Genomic DNA, 25,807 nt, shown 5'->3' with positions numbered 1-25,807 from the left:
GTGTCTTTGCACTCTTCCATGCCTGAGGTCTTTTAGAAATCCATAACATTTCATTAGGACATTTAAAATTAATGTGGAACGATGTTAATTATTTTTCAAGGACAGGACACGTAGAGGAGAAAAAGAATTACAGTTTTGTTCTGGCGCACCAAAAACATTATTTATTTTTGCATTTAAATGACACAACAGTCTGCTCTTGTTTTCTTTTAAGGACTTATTTCTTATTTTAGGTGGGGGGAAATCAGTGATCACAGAAAGGAAAATGAGTCTTCCAGCCGTGCCCAGCGTTTCCCAGGCTGTGTAGATGATTGGCTGTGGGCAGAAATCATTCTTGTTGATATGGTGACAGCAGCAGCTTAGAAATGTCTAAGATGTCGTGGTCAAAAATGTTGAAGAAGGATTTGTATGTGACATAGAAAGAGTGTTTTAGAGACTACAGTTGGAGGGAGCATCCTTGTCGGCAGGAATTACATCACTTAGAAGTCGACAGAGCTGCAGCATCCGTCTTCAGTTTATCATTTACCAGGATCCCTGAACAGCAACTTGATTCTTACGTTAAACACAGCCCTAGACGACATACCATTCTGAAAAGTTTTCCTCCAACCTCAAGTGAATTTTTGTAAAGCAATGCTTATTGTTGTTTTTGTAGGTATATAGCTTTCTTATTTTTTTAACCTTCAAAGATACAGAAAACAAAGGAGAATATGTCAAACCTTTTACTATTAAATACTCAAAATGAAGAAATTTAAGAAAATCATGGACAAAAAATTCTCCACATTTCCCTTTGTCTTCTTATCCCAGAGTAAACTACTCTCTTGAACTCAGTATTTACCTTTCAGTTGATATTTTCTATTTTTACTCTCTCTATAGAGTCATAATATATTTTTTGAACATGTAGGATGAATTCCATAGAGATTTATCTTGTATACAACTTTCTTCCCTCAGCATTGTTTTTAAGACCTGTCATTTGATCCATGTGACTTGGTTCATTCATTGTAACTGCTGGTTAGCACTCTAATATACTGAGTGAGGCACCGAGGGCGATCCCAGCCCCACTGACCAGCGACGGAGCTGTCTCTAGCTTTTGTCTGTTACACACAAGTCTTCAGTGAATGATTTCAATGTGATAATGTGACTGTGTCTTTGCCAAAAAAAAATCTTCAGACAACAGCCCATTGAATTGTTACAGCCCTAAAGTCTTTGGCTTAGTTATACATTTCTACCAATCAATATTTTGGCATTTTATGTAATGGATAGACATGATCATTTTCGTATTAACTATTGTCCTTGATTTATAAGTATAATCTTGATTTTATTAAAAAAATAAGCCACAGTACTAACTTTTCATGCTTCAAAGCTTTAGTTAGTCATGTGAAAGTCCTATCTGAGAAAGCCAAAGCCACATCTCATTCAGTTGTGCTAGGGACTTCTAGACAGTCAATTCACAGGCCAATGGGCATGTAAATTTTATACCTGTATGTTCTACAATTTGCTCATCTGCAGACTGATTGCATCATTTTTGTAATGTCCGTATATGATCTACATATTCCTGGCCTTTTCTCTAGGATATTTTTATAATGTCCATGTATGACCTATACACAATTAGCCTTTTCTCTAGGTTTCTTTGAGTTTTAATCTTAAAAATTAATAAGTTCTTTGAAATAATGGCTATAAAATTCAGAGTATGCTAGATATTTATTTATTTATTATTTATTTATTATTTGTGTGTGTGTGTGTGTGCGCGCGCGCGCGCGCGCGCCTGTTTATCCTTATGTATACCATATGTGTGCAGGTACCTAAGGCCAGAAGAGGATGTCAGATGCCTTGGAGCTAGAGTTTAGAGGCAGCTGTGAGCTCTCCATTGTGGGTGATGGAAACTAACCCTGAATCCTTAGTAGGGGCAGTACATGCTCTTAACTATTGAGCCATCTTTCCAGCCCTGATATATGATTTACTCTAGTAAAACACATTTTGTATATCTCCAGCAGTACTTTATCACATTGTAGGTGGTATGTGTATTTCTAAAGATAGTAAATCGTGTTCAATGTAGGAAGATAGAGAAGGCAGTGAACACTTAAAGGCACCAATGCATAATTGGTGTGTAAAACTCTAAACTGACCTTCATGTTGCTCATCAGGTTTGTGCTAACATCCCTAGTATATAGCCATAAAGGAAGAATACAACTGGCAATTAGACTCATCTAATTTAACAGAAGTAAGGAAATGAAGGGGCTAGGAATTACTTACATGCACACATCTGTCCAAAATAATAGAGGAAGAATGAAGGCGGTGGGGGGGGGGCTGTGGTGCTATGGTGGTAAAGTGGTTTGAACTATGATGGAAAGTGTCTGAACTGAGGTAGGCCGAGCGTCAATGAAGAACATCAGAGGGACTGAACAAAGCCTGTGGCTTGCATTCCCTGGGTGAGTTCAGCCTTGGTTAAAATAGTAGGAACCCGTCCTGCATGTAAAATTATGCAAATGTTTATGCCTAATATTAGACACATATGGGTTCTTTTTCATGTTTAAAATGCATTGCAGTGACTCATCATGGTAGATAGGAGTTGAAAGACGGAGATGAATTTGCAGAGCATCAGAAGACCATCTTTCAGCCTGACAGTGTTGATGCTGTTTAGAAGGCCATGTGCTATGGAGCTTCCACCTGGTTCTCATAACATTCTGCTCCAGGAGAAACCTGATGTTTTCCAAGGAGTCCTTGCCCTACCACTTTGTCCCACAGTCTCTACAGCAGGAGTTCTCACCAACCAATGTGCAAATACATGACTCTCCACCAAATCCACAAGCATAGGACAGTGAAGAGCAGGAGATAGACTTCAGTGCTGGAAGTCTGTTCATGTGCTTACGATGACTGCCATTGCCATCTACATCAATACTGAGTTGGATTCCCTCAGTGGTTCCGAGTCTTAGTATTCTCAACATAAGATGTGCCTATTACGCTCGAAGTGATCTCTGTGCACATCCTAGGGCAATATGCACTCACACTGTTGCTTCCAGGTGATGCTAGTTTCCAAATGATGGGCTGCTTTTCATAATTCTAAATTGCTGGTGAGTGTATTAAGAAGTGGCATATTATACAGCAGCGATACATCATTCACATGTTGATGTATTAAAAGTATACTTTTAGTTAAATCTTATTTTACAACCCGACTTGAGTCTCCTCCCTTCAAAACTATGATGAGGGCTGCAAAGAGGAACACGACAAGGCACTGAGGATGATAATAGCTCATAGCAAAAATGAGCTAAATGAGACCTCATGAGCAGAGGTACAAAGGGAAGAAGAAAAATGAATTTGTACTGAGAATTGTGCTTCCAGGTCAGCCCATCTCATTAGATTTTAATCCTCCCATTAATTCTTCCTGTAGATGATTATGCCCACTGTGCACACGGGAAAACTGATGCTTAGGGCAATGAGGTGGCTTCCCAGGGTGATACAACAGTTGACACCATAGTCAACTTTTAGTCCCAAAGCTGATGCTCATCCCACCCCTCAGCGGTTCCCAGCCCCGACTGCACGTCAGAATCATCTCACACATGTTTAAGTAACAGATACTGGTCTCCCTCTACCCTGATTCCCTGTGCATGGCGCTTCAGAACAGACCTTGTTCTTGTCCTCTCCTGGTGGTTCTACGGGCAGTCAGGGTTTGGGACCCCTGACTACATCACAAGCGTCAGCAGAGACCCACTAAGGAGTTTACATTTTCACTGTGAAAAACATCATTTTATAAAGCCAAGAGATGGCTCCAGACTAGACAGGAAGTGGATGTGCGTGTAGAGGTGACTTCCGTCTTCCAGCAGCTGCTGCACTGGCTTTGTGCCTTACATGGTCTATTGGCAGAGCTGCCCCTTCATTACTGGTAATTTAAAAAACCCTTTCCTAGGTACATTGATATCAGGCACAGCGTCGAGTTCCCCGGAGACTCTTCCAGATCATTTATTTGGGTAGGAAGATATAACAGATATGCCACTGGCTTTTTCTAACTCCACTTAAGATTCTGAAGCAATTAGAAAAGATTCCAAGCGGAAGGAATGATCCCTGGAGTTTGAGATACACCTGTTTTCCAGAATCGGATTTCTCATCAGCAATGTCTTAAGAATTTCTAAGTGACATGTGTTTGCTAAAGAAGAGGGCAACACAGAAGCCAGCTGTTTTGTCTCAAGAACTGAATCACCATTTAAATGCTTGAAGGGCATCGTACCTCCCTTCTCCACTCAGCTGTCCCGTGTGACAAGCTTTGTGTCCCACTGCCCCTGCAGCCTACATATGTCCAATCGCAATTGCTTAAAATGCAATGCATTTGTCAGGCTGGGATGGCTCCACAAGCTGTTGGTTCACAGGAAATAGTGTTGTTCAAAAATCCAAGACACGAGAGTGACTTGGCTTGCTATAGAATCATTTTAAAACCACATTTTTTCAGAGCATCCATGTTTTATTTATGTATTCTGCCGAATTTTCCTTTTGAATGGCAGTCTATAAGGAACTCACTGTTCCTGCTGAGAGGATCTTTTAGGGATATTTTCTGGTGAGAGATACACAATCTTTTGAATAGATTGGTTGTGCTGATTTATAAAGCGCAGAAGTCATATTTCTTGGACTTGAGTTGCAGTATCGTGCCCTCAATCAGGAGAACTTTTACTGGGTGAATGAATGAAGGTAGTTCTCACAGGCCGTCCACCTGCAGAGTATTTTCAAACCTTCATATTCCTGTCTGCAGATTTAATGTGCTTTTTTATTTTTTAAGTATTTTCTCTGACCATGCCACATTCACTGTGTTCACATTCACGGTCCAAGGTCATCACAGTTTTACAGTCAAACTGCAGCAGAGTGATATTTTCTGGAGAAAAGTTAATCTACCGTCTTCACAAATGATAAAACTGGACTTGCAAGTGAGGGTGATGAAAACGCAACGGAAGCACATTGGTGTTTTAACTTGAAAACTGTTTTTGAAATAATTGCTTGGCTAGACTCCTACTGGGCACGACAAAACCTCACCAAAACAAAACAAAATAATCCCGCTACAGCTTCTGCTATAAGAACAGAAAACCAGTGAGCTTGAGCCAGAGGCATTTTGCCAGTTGGATCTTCCTTCGGATGGTTTTGGCTGTCTGCAAGGATTCCAGACTGTTCTTAAGGGTATTTCTCTTGACTCATCTCCTCCCTTGTAGAACACCCCTGCTCAGTAGCGCCCCAAGGGGCAGCATCCAGCTGCTGGTCAGCACGCAGGTGAGGCACCTGCTCACAGTGACTGCTGCCCCCTGTAGGTGAAAGTATTCAATCATTTTGAAAACAAAAACAAAAAACTGGTATTACCTTTTCTCCTTTAGGGCCACCAGCTCCGTGCTCACCAGTTCCCTGAGTAAAAACAACCAAAAAGTTCAGTTGTTTTTAATGCACTCAGTCTTTAAAAGCAGCTAGTCAAATGTTATAGTACTTTAGGCTTTATGGATTCTGTGACACTTGGGCAGACATTTTTTGTCTTTCTCACTTTATTCCTGTTAAGGTAATTAATATTTAATCTATTTAAATTAAATACCGGCTAAGTATCTCCAACGTTGGAGACCCCATTTGATCTTTTCTGGTGATCTCTCCAGGGGAAACGTCACAACTCCAAGGGCAATGACTTCTCTTCTCCATGGGTGTACCCGCCAGATTCAGTTGCACTCCGACTCTCCTGCTCTTCCTACTCTCAAATATTTACTGCCTTAATTAGACTCTGGCCACCCTGGGAGGATGCGTGTGCTTGTCATCATACAGAAAAAGTAAATACAAATTGCTAGGAAGCACTTCAGCCTCTGAATCCTCTGTGTGTTGAGATAGAGATAGAGGCTATTACTAAAGATTGGAAGAGGACAGGCGGGCTCGCATTAGTGAATTTCCACAACTTTGGTCCAGAAATCCTCCACAGAAAATCCTTACTCCCCTAAGCTGTAGCCTGATACCTCAAAACTGCAGCCAGCTCACCCCAGGCTCTGCCTAGTACCAAACATTGATCAGTCATGACTCCCCCATCTACATGACGGGGACGGCAGAACTGAAAATGACATGTGCATGTGGCTCAGGCTAACCTCCCAGGTCCCAACACTCACCAGTTCCAACTGTCCCCATTTCGCAGAAGGAATTACATGCATAGTAGGTCACCCTACTAGGACCAGGACTTCCCCGAAGTGGAGTCCCTGCGTATCACCACCCTGGCAGCTACTGGCTCTTCTGTTACATGTCATGCTGGCTGCTCTTATTATAGTTTAAGAAATAAATGTGTTTTTCTTCTTGTCTGTTTTAGAGTGAATTTGTCTATTGATCACCAATAAGCCCTGTGAGAGCCATGCCTCGGCCTTCTCAGGGAATTTTATCATTGCTGTTAGATGGAACTGGCCAATTATATAAGCTGTAGCTCAAGTTGGCCAACTTCTTTAAATATTTCTTCTTGCCTTGGTCAGCCCATCTGTTCTATCTTTTGCAAATGCAACAGAAAACACAGTTACCCCAGGGACTTGCTTCCCATTCTTGGTCAATTTTTTTTCAAAATCAAAATGGCCGTAATGTTCCTACCATCCCAGATAATTGACATAATAAAAACTTCAGACAAACTTCCTCTGACTCCAGCTTCCCTGCTCTTAGAGCGTATAATGTAGGAAACTCGTGCTCTCACGGTTTGAAGAATTCCTGTGGTACCAAGTTTACTGTGCTGGATGAGTGGAACCTGAGCTGCCCTTGCCTCTCTCTGGGCTCCCTCTTCTATGTCTTCATCTCTGTCTCAGGCTTCTCTTCTTCTCTCCCTACCTAACTGTAGAAGGTTGGTTTTCCTTAGGACTTGGTCAGGCTCTCTCCTCAGATAACTTGGAACTCACACTGCCCACCCTGTACCCTTCCTTGTCTAGCTCCATAGCTAGGGTATTGTTTAGACAAACACAAGTTTATATGCCTAGCATATCTCTTCCTTTCTCAGTTTTAGACTTATGTATCTAATTCTAGAAGCAATGCACACCCAACACATTAAAAGATGAAATGAAAACACACATGTATGCATACATATGAGAGGAAAAGACGGGCTGACAAGAACATTAACACTGATTAATCCAGAAGTAGGATTATGGCAATGACTATCTTCATAATGTATTTCTGAAGGGTTTTAATTCTACTTTACAACTGAAAAATAATTAGGAAAGGAAATCTTCCCTTGTCCCTCTTGTCTACAGAAGCTAGCCCCTTCAATCTGGTATTGTCTTACACTCTGTCTCTGTGTCTCTCTGTCTCTGTCTCTCCCTCTTTGAGACAGGGTCTCATGTGGCTTATGCTGGCCTTAAACTTACCATGTAGCCATGCCCGGCCATGAACTCCTGATTCTCCTGTCTTTACCTCCCTAGTGCCAGGATTACAGCCACAGCCCACCATGCCTGCTGTACCATTTTCTTTTCTTGTCCCCGACATTCAATTGACCATCCAGTCTAGCCTCCCTTATGGACCCAGAAACAAACTTTAGAGATTTCCTGGAAAACACTAGTCACTTTGGCATGGTGCCACCTAATGTGCCTAAAATGTCAGCATGTCCCCCAGCTGTACCTTTGCTTGGGTATTTTTAGGGATGCTGGAATGTGCTTTTGTCTAAGACATCACCTCTTTACACTTGGCCTTTGGAGTTTAAAGCTCTAGGTGCTTGGACCACAGGGCAGAAGAACATGGAGTATTTCTGGTGAGGGTACATCCTAGTGTACGCCAGCAAACTCCAACGGCACCATAGCTGAGGTGGTTTGGATCTAACAATTTCTCTGTAGCCCCAAGACATACTGTTCTAACGGTATTCCCAAATTTTGATTTTCTGATGATTTTAGTCTAGAAAACCAACAAGGCAGTATATAGAACACAGCATACTTGTTTTACTCAGTAACCAGGCCAGGAAATCCTGTTAATCCCTGGTCCTAGGAGCTCCTGGTGCTATTCTCCATTCTTGGGTTAATAATACAGCTGTCTCGAACTTGACCTTCAGTAGCATTTACTCAATGACATGTAACATTCCCTTACCTCCTCTCTCCAAGCTAATGGCACCAGACAGTTACCCAGTTTTACAGGAACAATAAGAGACAAGCTAGCTTCTAGATCTGTAGTTCTGCTTTGCAGTCTCACAATTTTGACCCTATTTATTAACACTTACTGAGATACAGTGTTAACAGTCATGGTATGTGGCTTGCTAATTTGTCTGCTCAGCGGAAGAATTCTGGGTGTGAGCAGTGTCCCTTTGTTCCCATCTGAGAAATGGTACACAGAACTTTGGAACCATGGTCAGGCAGTAGGAAGACTCAAGGCTGCTCTGATTCTTTCAAAGAGAGAATTTCTGGTAAGGATGCTCTGTGGTACACATGTATGGATTAAATGAAAGAAGGAGGTGGTAGCCTTTTTTTTTTTTTTTTTTTTTTTTTTTAGCTACCAAAGAGTAAACAGTCAGCAGTTTCCTGTGGCTAAACTAAAGAAAGAAGCCAAGGACATGAATTCCCTGCTAAAACATGGAGTCATCGCCACCCACTCAAGTCCTCAATGCTTTTAGGAATACACCGCAAGATCCTAGGCATGAGGAAAATAGAAGTTATTCATCAAGGACTGAGACTGTGAACCTGCTTCACTCATTCATATGTAGAAGCCTGACTCCCAGGACTTCAGAATATGAATTTAATTTGACAACATGGTGGCAGATGTAACTAGTTATGTGATAAAGATAACGAACGATACCTTAGTATGACCATGTCTTTATAAGAAGAGAACACAGAGGCATACATGAAGGAAGGTGTCACGTGGGCATGGTTGGGGAACTACTGGAAGCTAGGAGAGGAGCTTGTAATGCATTCCTCCCTAGAGCTGTCAGGGGGGTCATAACCCTGCCATCAACTTTATCTTAGACTGCCACTCTCTAGAACAGAGAGATGGTAAATGTCTGTTGCCTGGGCTGCTCCATTTGTGATGCTACAGGAGTCAACCCCTAGGAAGTTCAGATGCAGTAGATGACCAATAGCACAGCACTCTCAGGGGTGAATGAATACCTAACGTTGGTTCAAAGTCCAACTTCTCAGTTACTTTCAAAAAATTTCGCTGGCCACAAAAGGGATGGGAGGACACAGGTAATATTGCAGCCCTCTCTATAATCAAACCAAGTTACAAAAGTTCATATGTCAGTGCCTAAGTCCTCAATGTTCCGTAAAGCCAGTGGATCTTGGCCATGAAGAGGGAACGTTGGAGGAAGCTGTGTATTTAATCTTGACTGTCAACTTGATGAGATTAAGAATCACCATGCAAATGAATCTCTGGGAATGTCGGGGTAATCTAGAGTAGGCAAATGGAGGTGGGAAGACCCAACCTGAATGTGGGTAATGCCATCCTGCAGGGCTGGGGTTCTAGACGGAACAGAAAGGAGAAAGTGGGCTGATCACCAGCAGTTATCTCTCGCTGCTTCTTGAAGACTGTTGCAATGTGACCTGCTGCCTCAGGTTGTTGTTGCTATGATGTCCCTGTCATCTGACTATGAGCCACAGTAACCCTTTTTCTCCTTAACTGCTTCTCTCAGATATTTTTCTCACATTGACAAGTGACTAATTCAGGAGATTAGGACTTAAAGCTTAGTTTTTACATCTTCAGGGGCCAGAAGGGTTGCCACCAAGGAAGCCTTTGCTTTGTGTATCCTTGTTGGATTTGTGCTTGAAAAGACCTTGAATGTCTGTTTTTGGACAAGAGCTTTCTGTCCTTTCTAGTCTGTGGACATCAGTGTGAAGTTATACTTTGATACATGGAAGGGAAATAGATTATTTGACTATCATTTGTTTTGGATCAACTATTTGGGAAAGTGAACAATTCCCCAAATTGGTTGCTGGGAGGCATTACATCAATCTCCAACAGCTCTAACTGAGCCTCGTGATGGGACAAGATGATATATATGACCGTGCATCTGCAATGTCCATCTTTAAAAACATGTCGGATGTACACCACACCAGCACTCAGTACTTAGTCTGCATAGACCACCCTTCATGTCCCTCTATGGAGCTCATGCCTTTAAAAGCCGGTGGGACCTATCTAATGTGCAATAAAATCACCAGAGCTGAAGGCAATGAAGAATACTGTGGCTGGGCACTGAGCAGACTTTCCTTGGGGGAGAAGTGTGTGTGGAGTTGATGTTGTTCTGCAGAAAACCCAGCAGGATGAGAGCAGCTATCTGAAAATTATTTCTGTGATAGCGAGGGAAATGTATTCTCTTTTTAAACATTGCATACGAGAACACACATGTAATCTTACTGACTTCACTCTCCAGTGAATTGCTCTCATTTTCCTCTCTTCTTTTTTCTTCTATTTTTGATTTGTGCTACAAAGGGAGAGGTTTCTTATGCCCGTGTTTCTCCTCTGGGTGATACAGGGATATGCACAGGAATAGATCACTTCTGCTTGAGGACCAAAATGCAAGTGCAGACTGCTGGGATAAGGGGGGAACCATCAGTCTTTTAGTTTGGAGCAGGGAGGGGACATGTGTGAGGAGCGTGCTTGCTACTCATCCTCCCATGGGTAGCTGCCTCAGCAGAATCTGGGATGTGCAAGGGCTGTAGCTGCTGCCAGAGGAAGAGCTGAGGTCCAGAGCTCTGTGCAGGCATCACATAAATCAATGCCAATTGAAAAGGGAAGATTGTTTTAACCTTGGAGTGTCACTTTATATGTCTCAATACATGGTCCATTATTTAATCTCAGCTCCTCCCCCACTGTGCTCATTTGTCATAGCCAGACCATCAGGCATGCAACAAACTGCAAAATGCAACAACCTAACTATCCCAAACCAGATGAGGGTGTCAGGGGCAGTGCCAAGTGAAAAATGCACCTTGCTCATCACAGCACACTCGGCCCTTTGCTTTGTGAAGAAGAAATGGCCACAATACAAAAATATCATTCAGTGGGGCCTGGGGGTGGGCTTCCTTATTGATTCTCATGGGATCTTGGTGTGAGGAGCCTCATCCACTCTCCTAAGGAAACAGAATAAATTGTTTGGTAAGCTGTCTCCCATCAATCACTATAGACTTAAACACTTCTGATTCAAAATGGTCCTATGGGCTGGAGAGATGGCTTAGCCGTGAAAGGCTAGGCTCACAACCAAAAATATAAAATCAAAATGGTCCTATTGCATTATTTAGGGGAGAAATAAGCTTTGGTTCCTCTATTTACCCTATTATCTTCCGGCCCCAAAGCCACATCCTGTGCACATGTGAACTAATGTGAAGCTCGTTTCTGTATTAGCAGTGATAACAACTGAGGTTCTTTTAGGAGAGACAATAGCTAAGTTCCAGGTACCCATGTGCAAGTCTCAAAACTCCCCACTCAGCTGCTGTGCTCGGTCCCCATTAAAGCAAGTATAACCTTCAAGTCTAAAAATTAACATCTCCAACTTCAGACTCTAAAATACAAAGGTTCCATATATTTTCATTTAAGGGAAAAAATGACTCATCGGTAAGAAAAAGTATATATAGAAGTGGTGTTGGGAGACCTGTAAAGACATAAGCCTTGAAAGTTTTGCAAGGGTTAGCAAATATTTAAGTAGCTGAGCAGCAACTTGGTACATTTTGTTCTGATGGTGATAGGAATATAGTACGGTATTTCAACTTTTCTAGCTGACTTGTGACATCAGACCCAACTTATTCTCATTATTTTGAAGCTTTTATTGTAAGTCTTATTTTATAACAGTAGATGTCATTACAAATGTCCTTATACTGATTCAATTTAGATACCCTTTAAGTTTACATTTTTAAAGCTTGCCAACTTCTAATGTTTAAAAAAAGTTAGTATCAATTTATTTAAGATATTTAATAAAGAATCAGGAAACATTATAACCATCCTAACACAGCACTCCCTGGAAAATCTACACATATGAAGATTCAAGACATGACATTCATTCATGATCTTAAATTTATCAAGAACAATGAAGTGTCTACATGTTTGATTTTAAATTTACCAATTATGGATTTTCTAGGCTTTTACACTGAATTTAATTTGATGAACAAAGAGCTGAGATTTTAAATTAATCAATTTGTCCTTGAAAAGCACTAAATATATGTTTTTGAGAACCAGCTATCTTCAAGACTTGGGTTGGGAGCTTGAGAGACGGCTTAGAGGTTAAGAGCACTAGCCGCTCTTGCAGAAGACCAGGGTTCAGTTCCCAGAACCCATACAGTGTGGCTCACAACCATTTGAAACTCTGGTTACAAGGTATCTGACACCTTCTTCTGGCCTATGTGGGCACCAGACATGCATGTTATATGCACACACATACACATGCACACGCGCACACACACACACACACACACACACACACACAAGCATTCATAAAAGAAATATAAGTAAATCATAAGAAAAGACTTGGTTTGGAGCACTGATTCTTGGAATATGTGAACAAAGATGTGATGGGGGAATGTCTTTATGTATGCTGTGAAAATATGATGCTCTGATTGGTTGATAAATAAAGCCATTTGGCCTATGGCAAGGCAGCTTAGAGGCAGGCAGAAAATCCAAGATAGACAGGAAGAGAAAGGAGAGGAAAAAGCAGACGCCAGCCACCACCAAAGGAACAACATGCCAGCAGACTGGCAAGCCACAGCTGCATGGCAACTTATAGATTAATAGAAACAGGCTAACTTAAGATGTAAGATCTAGATAGCAAGAAGCCTGCCATGGCCATAGTTTAAAAATAATATTAGCCTGTGTGTGTTTATTTGGGTCTGAGAGGACAGGCAGGTGAGAGAGATTTGTCTTGACCACAGGCCAGGTAGGACACAGAAAAACTTCAGCTATAAAGTTGCAATATTAGTTACAGAAATTTATAGGAAACAAACTCCAGACAACAAAACAAAAACACTTTTTCTGTGGTACAAGGTATCAATGATGAGCTGGTAGCTGCTGAAGGGACCCCAATTGCTGTCATTTGGGGCAATGAAGGACAAAATATCACTCTATAGGTTTCCCAGTGTGATCAGACCCTATATGCAGTTCTTGAAAGATGAACCCACCAATGAGTTCATCCCTATCTCTGTGTGGTTATCACACCATTTTTTGGTATGATCAGGAGCTAGTCTTGCCATGCTGATACTTCCATGGGAATACTTTTTTATTCCAGCTGTGGTGAAAAAGATATCAAGGAAGTTACAAGCTCTTCCTATCCATCCCTGGGGAGGCTCTCACTCTTGATCTATGGGATGTGGACATGAGCCTGAGGCCTTGGTTTTGAGAAATGCAGTTGTGGTGTGGCCCAGAGCTTCATATAACAAATAATTTGTTTAGGCTCTTCATTATCAAACTTTGAACTATTGCTTTAAAGTTTATAAAAACAAACCCTTGGTTTATAATATCTTTAGGAACTTTTAAAAAATTCAAATTTGGAAACAAGGTATTCAGTATGGGGAGATTTTTGAGCATATGTCTTAAGGTCTGAGATGTTAGGTACTGAGGGCTGTGGGAGTATACAGCAGGTGACAACTAGTGTTTGACAAGTTGACCCACCAGACCTATAACTCCCTGATGGGGAGCCCCATTTGGCAAAGCCATGGGATCACTTGCTGTGGAAACTGGTTGTTTTCTGTCTGTAACTTTCTCAGGTGCTACTGCTATGCCTCCTGATAAGACAGCTGTGGGTGCTTTCCACAGCCCTTTGGTGGTGTGTTTTACATCTTTGGGCACACTTATAGATGTGCATGGTCAGGTTATGATTTCTGTTAAAGCTGTGTAATCCTGGTGTATAGAAATAATACCAGAATATTCTTTACTGACACAGGAAAGTAACTGTATTCTTAGTCAAAAAGACAGCCTTTTGCACATTTTGCAAAAACCTTAGAACTAGTCCAAAAACAGACTAAGCTGTCCCTACAGAATAGACGCAAAGACTAATTCCCAGGTGTTGTTCATTGCTAAATCAAGGCCAGGCTCTTTACACTAGATTGACCCCTTGCAGTAGCTCTCTTTCTGCATGTATCCTTTCTGCATGGCTCAAGGTTCAGCCAATTGTTTAATGTCTGGGACTCCTCACCAATTTAGAGCTATGTGCGTGGGTCAATGTGACATTATTAGTCTAAGAGAAATAATGTGACTTATCCTGTGTCTTGAGAATGGGTAAGGCCCTGAAAATGTAACTTATAATTGTCTGGAGTTTGGCTGTGGAGCGGTGATGGTGTGGAGAGAGACGACTGTGTAGAGCTATGCGAGAGTTGCGTTAGAATATGAGTGAAGTGTGTGTGTGTGTGTGTGTGTGTGTGTGTGTGTGTGTGTGTGTGTGTGTACTGGGTGAGAGATGAAGAAGCAGCATGAGAGAAGTGTAAGTGGGTGAAAGAGTGAGTGAGTAAAGAATGAGTGAATAATGTAGAAGTGTGTGTGTGTGTGTGGGTGTGTGTGAGTGAGTGTGTGTGTGTGTGAGAGAGAGAGAGAGCTGTGTGAATGAGCTGCTGCTACATGGAAGAGCTGTGCCTAGGAACCGTGTAAAGAGCTGTGTGGTGAGAGAGTTTGTAAATGAGATGTTTAGCTGTGGCTGTGTGGAGATTTGTAACTGTGTGGAGGCAAGGGAGAAGAAGCTGTATAGAAAAGATATGTATGTAAAAGAAAGATGTATAGCCATGTGAAAATGTATATATGTAAAGATATGTAGCTATATGTATAGAATGCAGCAGTGTGAAGACAGAGTCAGAAAGCATTTTAAAGATGAAGTAAAAGAGGTTAACATCAGAAAGCATGTGTGTTTCCTTATTTCACCAGTCATAGATAGATTAAAACTTATTTTTACCCTCAGATAAAAAAAAGTCTAGCCTTCAGATAGATAAGAATTTTTCCTAAGCCCTCGACACTTTCGTGGATTTTCTTACATCACCCTGGAGGTGGGCTTGGAACAGGTTCTCCATAAGCCCACCAATAGTTAGGAATGAATAATACTTTTCCCCCTAAAGATATAACCACATAAAAATCTCTACACACACAAGTTGTGGGACTAAAGAAGCTGTACCTTGTTGAAATATCCACCAAAAGTCTGTTGCAGTCCTTGTAACCCAGGAGGTCCCTGCATGAGAAAACAAAGACAAACACATTTTTCAAAACAATGTGTGCTTTAAGTAATATACCCACAGTCTATTTTGTCAAATATTCTAATGATAAAAAATTTCATGGATATCAGCATATAATCAGATTCCTAAAGTTCTTTTCTTTTTCTAGGTTAAGTCATAAAGGAACCAGAAGTACAGATGTAAGTGGCAACAGGAAACGTTTACAAGTTTAACCATTATCAAGCTCTTTACTAAAAGGGATTCCACCCACCAGACTATTCCAGGAAGGACGTCATGACTTCGGTTTATTTCTGTGCTTTTCACAGGTTGTGATGAGTGCTTTGTAGAAATGCATGCTACCACATATTGTTAATGTAAAATGTGGAGAAGCACATTTTTTCTATTGATTTACTCTTATGAATTGTTTGAAATGGGATACACATGGATCCTAAAATAGGATACACATTTTAGACCAGCAACACACATGTAAAACCTCACTTTTAAGACAGTTATTATTATCTTGGTACTATGTGCTTGGCATTATGTTCAGCTTGGGCTGGATAGAAAATAAGTAAGACAGCCGTCCATCTTTAGAGCTACCAGGAAGGGTGGTGGGAGATGAGTTCCTTAAGATTTGTAAGGGTTACATTTTTGGGAGAGAACATAAGAAACACCCAGTTTAGCATTACTTTATGTAGGAGATGCAGCCAATTTAGACTCAGCTATCTCAGACAGGAGAGGCATATACTTCATCTAGGTCTCAAAATCTAAGAGGAGAGAGAATACTGTAGAGACAAAGTTCCCAGCATTTTACCTAAGAAGATAAATTAGATTATCAAACAAGATGCACAAAATTATTTCTAAAATGAGAACTTAAGTTTTGAAATGTGAAGAAAAATATTTTAAGGAACAATAGCTCGTCTATGTTCTGATCCAGGTTAACATCTTAGGAGTGTGGACATATTTAATGTTGGCTAACTTTTACACCAGATGTTTCCTATGAATGACTTGTGGTTGAAGATTATTTTAAAATGAAATCTTGGCATTGTGCCAGCAAACATAAAGGACTTGAGGCTGGGGTGATGAATGCCTGGGAGCACGTTGCTGTGATACTTGAGACAGTAATGGGACCTGTAAGTGATGGAGCTTGCTGTGATCAGAAAGACAGACAATGCTGTTAGGTGGCCGAAATATGTAAAAAAAAATGAGCTAATGTCAAAAAAGAATTCTCATGATATCATATACTTTTCTATCATCCAGCCTTGTGTAAAATATTCTGAAATATATGATGAAATAAAGAGGAATGCAACCATTGAATTGAGGGTGGTTGTGGACTTTTTAGTCAAAACCATGCAAGTTAATAACTTATTCTTCAAACACAGGAGACAAGATATTCCATACATATTGATCTTTCTGAAAGTATATATAAGGCAAGGAGGAATTTTGGACACCATGGGTGGTAGCATCAACATCAGTTAAAGCACTAAGGAGTCTAGGTGTCAAGTATTCAGTCTGTGTGTTCATGATAAGACCCTTTATATGCAATAACTGTGATAAGGTGAATTAATTTAGCTTCATATGCCTTCTTCCAAGTATGACCATTAATTATGATGGCTTCTAAGTACAGTAGAACAATTAAAAATATTGTCTCTTGAATAGAGTCTAAGGATCAATCAAATAATAGCATCCCAAATTTATATGGTGCTAATTGTGCTCCATTTATTATAGCAGAGTTCTGTATGGATTAACTCATTAAATCCTTGCAATGGCACCACAATGAATGTGCCATCACTACTTATGATTCGAAGATAAAGAAAGAGGAGGTATTGTTAATTGGCTCAAACTCAAATCACTGTCATCAGGGAGGGCTAAAATTAAAGTCATCTTTGACCTACTCTTATCTTTTTTTTCTGTTTCAATTGATTCATTACACATAGTGCCATGTTTCAGAAGAACAGCTTCTTTCAAGTATATCATGCACTTCGATCATATTTACGGTCCAGTATCCCAACCCCTCCACCTCACTCTGTCTCTCCCTGTTGGTCTTATCCTTGTACCTTCTGTTTTCATTGTGTGTGTGTGTGTGTGTGTGTGTGTGTGTGTGTTTGTGTGTGTGTGTGTGTTTGTGTGTGTGTGTGTATTTAAGCATCTATATAAAATCTAGGATCCAAAAATGAGAGAAATCATGTGATATTTGTTTTTCTGATTCTGACTTATTTTGCTTAAAATGATAATTTTAATTTGCATTCACTTTCTACTAAGTAACTAAATTTAATTCTTTATGGCTGAATAAAACTCCATCGTATACACATAAACATTTTCTTTCCTTTTTTATCTACTGATGGATATCAAGGAAGATTTCACAACTTGGCTGTTATGAATAGTGCTTTAATAAAAATGATATGCTAAAGTCTCTCTGTGACATATTAACTCAACATTTCTTTGGGTATATGCCCATATGTGGTATAGCTGGGTTATAAGGCCGATAGATTTTTATGTTTTGAGGAACCTCTGTAGTAATTTCCATAGTGGCTGGACTCACTCACATCCCAACTAGTACTGTACAGAAATTCCTTTCTTCATGTCTAGAATTTGCTGTCACTTCCTTTCTTAATTGTAGCCATTCTAATTTTGATAAAGTAGAATCTCAATGTAGTTTTCATTTCCTCAATGACCAAGAATGTTGAACATATATTTTTTGTCAATTTGTGCTTCAATTTTTTTAGGAACTGGCCGCTCACTTCATTAGCTTGTTTATTGGTTGGGTTGGGTAGTTTGATTTTTTTTTTTGGTGTTGAATTTGTTGAGTTCTTTTCCTCCCATTCTATAGGCTGCCTCTTCACTCTGTTCGTTGCTTCTTTTGATATACAAGGGCTTTTAGATTTTGAACATGGCTGTTGCTGGCACTACTTCCTGAGAAGCCTGTATCTCGATGTGTTTTCTCCTTGACTATTTCAGAGTTTAGGGTCTTACATTCATGTCTTTGAATTAGATATATTTGGATTTTTGTACAGGTTGTGAATGAGACAGAAATCTCTCCAGTTTCAATCTTTATATATGGATATCCAGTTTCTCCAACGCCATTAGTTGAAGAGACTGTCATTCCTTCAATGCATGTTTTTGTCATGTGTGTCCAAAATTAGAAGTCTCTGTCTAGTCCATGACTCTATGTCTGCTTTTTCTTTTCTTTTGTTGAGACTGTGTTGATTTGCTTTTTATTTAAAAAAATTTAAAATAATAAAGTTTATTTTCATACTATGTATTCTGATCACTGTTCCCCTCCTTTATCTCCTCCCAGATCCTCCCCACCTCTCCACCATTCTAAATCCATGCCTTCTTTTTTTGTTTAGAAAGCAGTATTCCATTGTGTATATGTACCACATTTTATTTATCCATTCTTCAGTTGAAGGGCATCGAGGTTGTTTCCAGGTTCTAGTTATTACAAACAATGCTGATATGAACATAGCTGAGCAAGTGCCCTTGTGGTATTATTGAGCATTCCTTGGGTATATGCCCAAGAGTGGTATAGCTGGGTCTTGGGGAAGATTGATTCCCAATTTTCTGAGAAAGCACCATATTGATTTCCAAAGTGGTTGTACAAGCTTGCATTTCCACCAGCAGTGGAGGAGAATTCCCTTTTCTCCACATCCTCTCCAGCATAAGCTGTCTTCAGTGTTTTTGATCTTAGCCATTCTGACAGGTGTAAGGTGGTATCTCAGAGTCGTTTTGATTTGCATTTCCCTGATGATTAGGAAACCAGGTGCAGAGATCCATGGCCAGGCCCCAGGTGGAGCTCCAGGAGTCCAATTGGCAAGAAAGAGTAGGGTTTGTATGAGCAAGAATTTTTGAGACCAAGGTTGGAAAAAGTACAGGGACAAATAGCCAAATGAATGGAAACACATGAACTATGAACCAATAGCTGAGGAGCCCCCAACTGGATCAGGCCCTCTGGATAAGTGAGACAGTTGATTAGCTTGATCTGTTTAGGAGGCATCCAGGAAGTGGGACCGGGACCTGTCCTCAGTGCATGAGCTGGCTGTTTGGAACCTGGGGCTTATGGAGGGACACTTAGCTCAGCCTGGGAGGAGGGGAAGGACCTGCCTGAACTGAATCTACCAGGTTGAACTCCCCAGGGGAGTCTTTGCCCTGGAGGAGATGGGAATGGGGGGTGGGCTGGGGGGGAAGGCTCGGGGAAGGGGGTGCGGTCGGGAGGGGAGAGGACAAGGGAATCCGTGGCTGATATGTTAAAATTAAATTAAATTATAAAATAAAAAAATACAACAACAACAAAAAGACAGCAAATGGGCAAAGGAAAACAAAAATAAAAACAAAACAAAACCCAGAATAAAATCAACCAACTAAACAGACAACACCATCACCAAAACAAAGACAAGGCAGGAGAAACATATACACACATGCGAATAAAACCCCCAATCGGAAACCATAATATCCAAGCAAAAGATCAGTAAGGTAAAAAATTCTCAAACAGAGCAATAGGAAACAAAAAACGTCTCCAGAACTATGAGTGAGCTTGTTTTGTGTTGTCCATCTACTGTTGGCCATGGGGTCTTCCCTTAAGATGGTTTGCACACCCAGTGAAACTCCATTGGAGAACTCAGGCTATTTGCCAAGGCTCAGTTGCTCTCCACAAGCTGATGCTAAGGCCGTACTGCTGATGAACACATCTACATAATTCACTGAATGTGGAGAAGTTGATCTGGTGCCTTTGCCTCTACTAACCAGTGTTCATGGTACTGGAAGGTACTGTGCACACTCTGAGTAGAAAGGTAAACACCAACTTACGTTGATTTTCTTGATATGGCTCTCTAGGTCTATGTAACTGACATGAAGCCAGATGTTATGATACTTCCAGTTTTGCTCTTTCTTCTTCAGATTCTTTTGACTAATATTTTATGGCTCTATATGAATTTTAGAATTTTTTTTCTGTTTTTATTTCTCTGTAGAATTTTACTGCAATTTCAATAGGAATTTCATTCAGTGTATAGATTATTTTTGGTAATATAGACATCTTCATAATATTATTTCTGTTGATTTGTGAGTATGGGAGCTTGTGATGGCTAATTGTTGGTTGTCAATCTAACACATCTGGGAAGAGGGACTCTCAACTGAGCAACTGACTTTATCAGATTGGCCTGTGGACATGTCTATAGGGATTGTCTTAATTATAAACTCGTGTAAGGGTAATTGGCCCCCTGTGAGCACTACTATCCTTAGACAGGTGGGCCTGCGCTATGAGAGAAAGGTAGCCTAGCAAGACAGGGGAAGCAAGTCAGTACACAGTTTTCCTCCACTGTCTGTCTTAGTTCCTGCCTCTACGTTCTTGTTTTGGTTTCTGCTGCTGATGGACTGTAACCTGTAGGACAAATACATGTCTCCACAAGTTGCTTTGGTCATGGTGTTTATCACAGCAACAGAAAACAAATTAGAACAGAAACTGCTATCAGGAATGTGAAATGTTGATGTGATAAACCTAACCATGTACTTTGTTTTTTCTTTTCCTTTTGCCTTTGGATTGTGGTGACACTTGAAACTTTGGGCTAGAAAAGACAGTGAGTGACCAGAGCTTAATAGGCTGTTATTGTGGGAGCTTAGGAGATAATGTCGAGAGCACTCGGTCAGTGAAAGCCTGGCTTTGTGCATTTTAGAAGGAACTTTGAGAGTCCCTTAAAGAGTTGGATTACGAATCTGTGGAAGTTACCCCTGATAATGGGGAAGGGAGGAGGAGGGAGAGGAAAAGAAGGAGGAGGGGGAGGGAGAGGGGGAGGCAGATGAAGAGGGACTCGGGTTTGAGGATGGGCTTGCTCTCTATTTTGCACAAATTGAAAGGTATAGCAGTCCAGGAGGTGCGAATCCTTCTCCTGGGCTTGGATAATGCTGGCAAGATGACTCGGCTGAAGCATCTTGCATCTGAAGACACCAGCCACATCACACACAGGGTTCTAACATCAAAAAGTAGTCACAAGGTTTTAAACTGAATGCATGGGATGTTGGCCAACAGCAGAATACCAGACCATGCTGGTGGAGTTCTTTTGAAAATACCGGTATTCTTGTATACGTAATTGACAGTGCAGACAGACAAAGATTCTAAGAGACAGACCAGGAACTAACGGAATCACTGTAGGAAGAAAAGCTAAGTTGTGTGCCAGTGCCCATCTTTGCTAACAAGCTGGATCTGCTCACAGCAGCCCTGGCCTGCCTCTGAGACTTCGAAGGGCTGAACCTACACACCCTCCTGGACCAAGTCAGGATATTCAGTCCTGCTCAGCTTTCACAGGCAAGGCCGTCCAGGATGGCATGACCTGGGTCTGCAAAAATGTCAATGCAAAGAAGAAACAAAATCTAGATGAACGGAGACACTGGAGCTGTGGGAGCTGAATTCAGGCCTGGAAAACACGGATTTGCTGCCTTTGGACCAAATGCTTTTCCATCTCACAGCTGTGTGTAGAGAGGGGACGGCAGTTTACAAAGAGTCCCTATTCCAGCAGTGGATTTTTAACTGATCTCTGAGGTTCAATAGTTTTTCAAATAAAGGAATTTTATTATTCCCTCCGGAGGGCAGGAGCGGAACCTGTGGAAGTGAAACCTTTGCTTTGCTTCTCTGGGATAATCAATGCTGGCATCTGGAGCTTAAAAACCCATGGTGAGTAATAAAAGACCAGCATCAGTAAGGCGGAATCTTCTGGAAAGATTGTATGTTTCCTTCCTCAGGGGCAACATACAAGCGCTGGTCCACCGGAGGCTAACGCAGCATTTCCTAGCTGGCAAGCCTAACTGGGCACTATGAACCAGTCACATGGTACTGTTTTTGATCATGTGAAAGCTGCAGAATCAGAGGGATAATGGTGAGAAGCTGAGATGTAGCACCGTGAGGCAGGGTCATAGTGCCTGAGAGGCCAGGAGGCTATTGGTGAAGGCCTAATTTCAGTTGCGGTGGAGAGTCCAGAGCTGAGGATGCCGGGAAACTAGAACACGGGTCCTTCTTCAGTTTCTTTCTTCAGCATTTCAAAACTTTAATTATAGAGGGCCTTTACTTCCTTGATTAAATTTATTCCTTGATATTTTGTATTCTTTGAGGCTGTTATGACTGTGCCTTTTTTTTTTCTGAGTTCTTTCTCAACATGCTTGTTCTTGGTAAACAAGAGACTGATTTTGTATGTTGAGTTTGTATCCTACTACTTTGATGAAATGTATACCCGTTTCAAGAATTTTCCCAAGTCTTTGGGGGCCTTTTACTATATAGATCACATCACGCACACATAGATTTTTATGACTTCCTCCTTTATTATTCATATCCTTTATTTCTGTTGTCTTTTTGCCCTAAAACTTCAATAGCTATAGTGAATACAGAGGGCTGCTCTCTATCTCAAATCACACTTGTAGTAACTACTATCATATTTTTTTAAATCAAGTGTTGCACTAGAGAACACAAGATGATGACTCTCCATGGTTTACTTCCCAAACAACAAAACTGGTAGTTATCACTTCTGATTAGCCAGCTCTGCTGGCAGGGTGGGAGGATGGAAGTGCTTTGCTTTTAGATATAACCCTATTGCTCACTTAAGGGAAAGTCCTATTTGTTTATTTTTTTTTAATCATTAGATCTTTGGGAATTATTTGTTTCTTGCCTCTCACATCCACCTTCATGCATTCTTTCCATCCTTGATAGGAAAGCATACGCCTGCACGTTTCAGAATACAACTGTAGTCAAAAATGCTTCCTATTGCATGTTGGGAGAAAAGGTGTCTGAACAACACAAGCTGTGTGTGTGTGTGTGTGTGTGTGTGTGTGTGTGTGTGTGTGTGTGTAGGGAGGGGCTTCAGAAGGCAGGGAAAAATCAAGCAGTAGGGTAAACAAGGCAGTGCCCACAGAAGACCAAAACAAGATGGCGCTGATAGGAGATAACTGGGTATGCTTTATTGTAGACAGTTATCTCCCCAATGAATACAGCTGTACTCCATAGACACAGAGTATATTCTGGATCTAGAATCCTGATCTTGTTGAACTTCCTCTTGGGAGTATAGTAGAAAAATATAGGTGGCTCAGTGTGGCTGTTCCCTCTAAAACAGTAGCAAGAATACAGCCCACCTTAAAGAGCCACAAGCCGATAGGAAAGTGAAAACAATTATTCAGATACCCAGGTGATCAACACATCTACAAAAGTGACATCCATATTTTCACATCTTCTTGTCATAAAATGCCATATTACAAAATAGTGTTCCAAGTGGGTTTGATCTGAAGTGTTAAGCTCTACTACTTAATCAGATGATGGGCATTTATGGTGACATTTTCCTTCGAACTTCTTAGTCAGTGTCGTACTCTGGGTGCCATAAATTCAAGGACTAATATAATAGAGATTTATTGTTGACAGTCCACTGGTGCAGCAGTGCTTTAAATAAGCTCTCCCAGACAGCTGAGGAACCAGGCTGAGTCTGAAAGCAAACACTGGCACAGACAGGGAAGAGTACATGGACACCGACTTCAGCCAGTGTAAAGAAGACTCACTTGATTGTTTTGAAACATTCAGAAAAGAACAACTTCAAATGAAGCAGAAGATGATGACCATGGGTAAACTCCAACTATCTATGTGCCAAGAGTAGCTCAGTGTACAGTTAGAAAAAACAATATAGACCTTGTGGTCTTAGAACTGAAAGGCATTCCTATAACCACGTCACCAAGAAATGTGCTATTTTCCCTAGCTTCTCTTCTAGCTTGCAAGATAGCTGGAGAAGACTCAAGGAATCAATTGTTTCAAGTTTAGCAAGTGCCCCCAGTCCTATAGTGCATCAATCAATTCTGAGAAAGGAGAAGTTAAAAACCTATGGTGACAAGTCTCCAGGCAACATGAGCTCCAGGGCATTTGAAAGGTCATTTTCTCTTTCAGACTTGTGTTTAAGAACCAATTGAGAAGACACTGAGAGAGACAAGTCACACTCAGTGAAGAGGAGGGGATGGTCACAGAGGGCATCCCACCATTGGTTAATCTACTTACGAGTTCTAGCTAAACTGAATATAGCTTAGTATAGAAAGAATATCAGAGTATCCTGCTCACAACAGAGACTGACAACATGACTAAAGTAGATTCAGAGCTATAAAATGTCTTTTGTGTGTGTGTGTGTGTGTGTGTGTGTGTGTGTGTGTGTGTGTGTAGCTCTGATTTGTTACTTGGCTAGCACTGGAAGGTAAAGACATTAGAGTCGCCGGGCGGTGGTGGCGCACGCCTTTAATCCCAGCACATGGGAGGCAGAGCCAGGTGGATCTCTGTGAGTTCGAGGCCAGCCTGGGCTACCAAGTGAGTTCCAGGAGAGGCGCAAAGCTACACAGAGAAACCCTGTCTCGAAAAACCAAAAAAAAAAAAAAAAAAAAAAAAAAACATTAGAGTTAATGTGAGCAGTACACAATTGTACAGCAGCTTTGAACGGCTAATGAACTCCAGGGAAGCACACCTGCCTGGAACTCAACTGCACTGATGCACACTGATTTGAGAGGTCTATCAACCTAGCATGAGTAGAGATGCTGAGGTTGCAAAGAACCATGCCTGGTTGATACAGGGAATAAAAGCGATACTCAATTTGGGAAGTTCGCACTCTCAGTACGAACAGTTTTAGTGGCATTTAGGGAGTCTTTGGCTAAATTCTTGCTGGATATGAAAAGTAGAAATACCATGATGTCTATCACCCAGTTATCACAGATAGCATATCACACTATCATAGTGTGAAGTGAAGAACTGTTGTTCTCAGCTTTTCAGTAGATTTCAGTTTGGGCTGCACATTCTTGAAGTTTGAAAGGTAGGGTGAATCTACTGTTAAGTTTCAGACTTTCTTAGTGGCTTAGCTACACTCTCACTTTGCAGCAAGTTCACCTAGAATATACAGCACAAAGGAATATCGTCTTGTGTGTCCCCCCACTATTTTTTTTTTAAATCATGAACTCTGTTTGCACATCTGAATGATGCAGATTTAGCCCATCCTGAACATTGAGTCAAGATCTCAGTGGCTCCTCAACCTCTGCGCATTCACTGATCCTTGCTTGTGAAGCATTCTTATCTCTGTTTAAAAAAAAAAACCCCACTCTTTTCTGCCTCATAGCTTTGCTGACAGCATCCTTGAACTATCTCAATGCCACTTATCTCAATGTACCATAGCCCTTCAATGTCCTATTAGTATAAGGAGGTCTTCCCAGGACTCATAAATATGTATTCTGAGTAATACACAACTATCTCTGGCCTTGTGGATTTCTAAGTAACTTCAATAATGACCTTTGAAATACCAGAAACTTCTGTGAAGAAATTTGTGCTAAAAATACTCTGCAAAATTAACTTTACTTTAAGATCAAATGGGAAGCTTAGTATTGGTCAGTTTTTTGGGTTCTTATTCCAAGGATCATTTCCACTGTTCAAATGACTAGTGAGAAAGGCAGAACAGTAATTACTTTTCCCCAGATAATTACAAATTTCATTTGGAAGTCACAAGATCTCAGACATAGGAATAGCGACAATGACTGGAAATGCTAACGTTAAAATGGACTTTTCTCTCATATGTGTTTCCACTTATGACACGTTGTACATGACTTAATACAGTCCATTTACACTGAGTACAGTGGCTCATGTATTCATCTGTTGTCTGCTAAGATGAAAACTCCTTGAGGACAGAATTCCAACTACTATTGAAATTCAGCATATAACACCAGTTGTGACATAGGGAAGCTTTCCAATATATGTTCTCCCCACACATTCCCAGT

The 25,807-nt window shown here is 40.9% G+C and overlaps 1 protein-coding gene and 1 pseudogene across 5 annotated transcripts in view; one reads left to right on the top strand and one right to left on the bottom strand.

Annotated features, from left to right (window-relative positions):
* Col19a1 (collagen type XIX alpha 1 chain) overlaps positions 1-25,807 on the bottom strand; it is a 329,361-nt gene that overhangs the window by 77,632 nt on the left and 225,922 nt on the right. For all 5 annotated transcript variants that reach the window (XM_037199723.1, XM_037199720.1, XM_037199721.1 and 2 more), the window contains 2 exons: positions 15,013-15,066; positions 5,328-5,369 (listed from right to left, as the gene is read on the bottom strand). In XM_037199723.1, the coding sequence (XP_037055618.1) occupies positions 5,328-5,369; positions 15,013-15,066 (96 nt within the window). The remainder of the gene's footprint in view (positions 1-5,327; positions 5,370-15,012; positions 15,067-25,807) is intronic.
* On the top strand, positions 20,449-21,943 carry LOC114692314 (annotated as a pseudogene).

This window comes from Peromyscus leucopus, chromosome 16_21, assembly GCF_004664715.2.
Source record: "Peromyscus leucopus breed LL Stock chromosome 16_21, UCI_PerLeu_2.1, whole genome shotgun sequence".
Lineage (NCBI taxonomy): Eukaryota > Metazoa > Chordata > Mammalia > Rodentia > Cricetidae > Peromyscus > Peromyscus leucopus.
The sequence above is the reverse complement of the archived record's forward strand: the minus strand, read 5'-3'. Positions and strand labels throughout refer to the sequence as shown.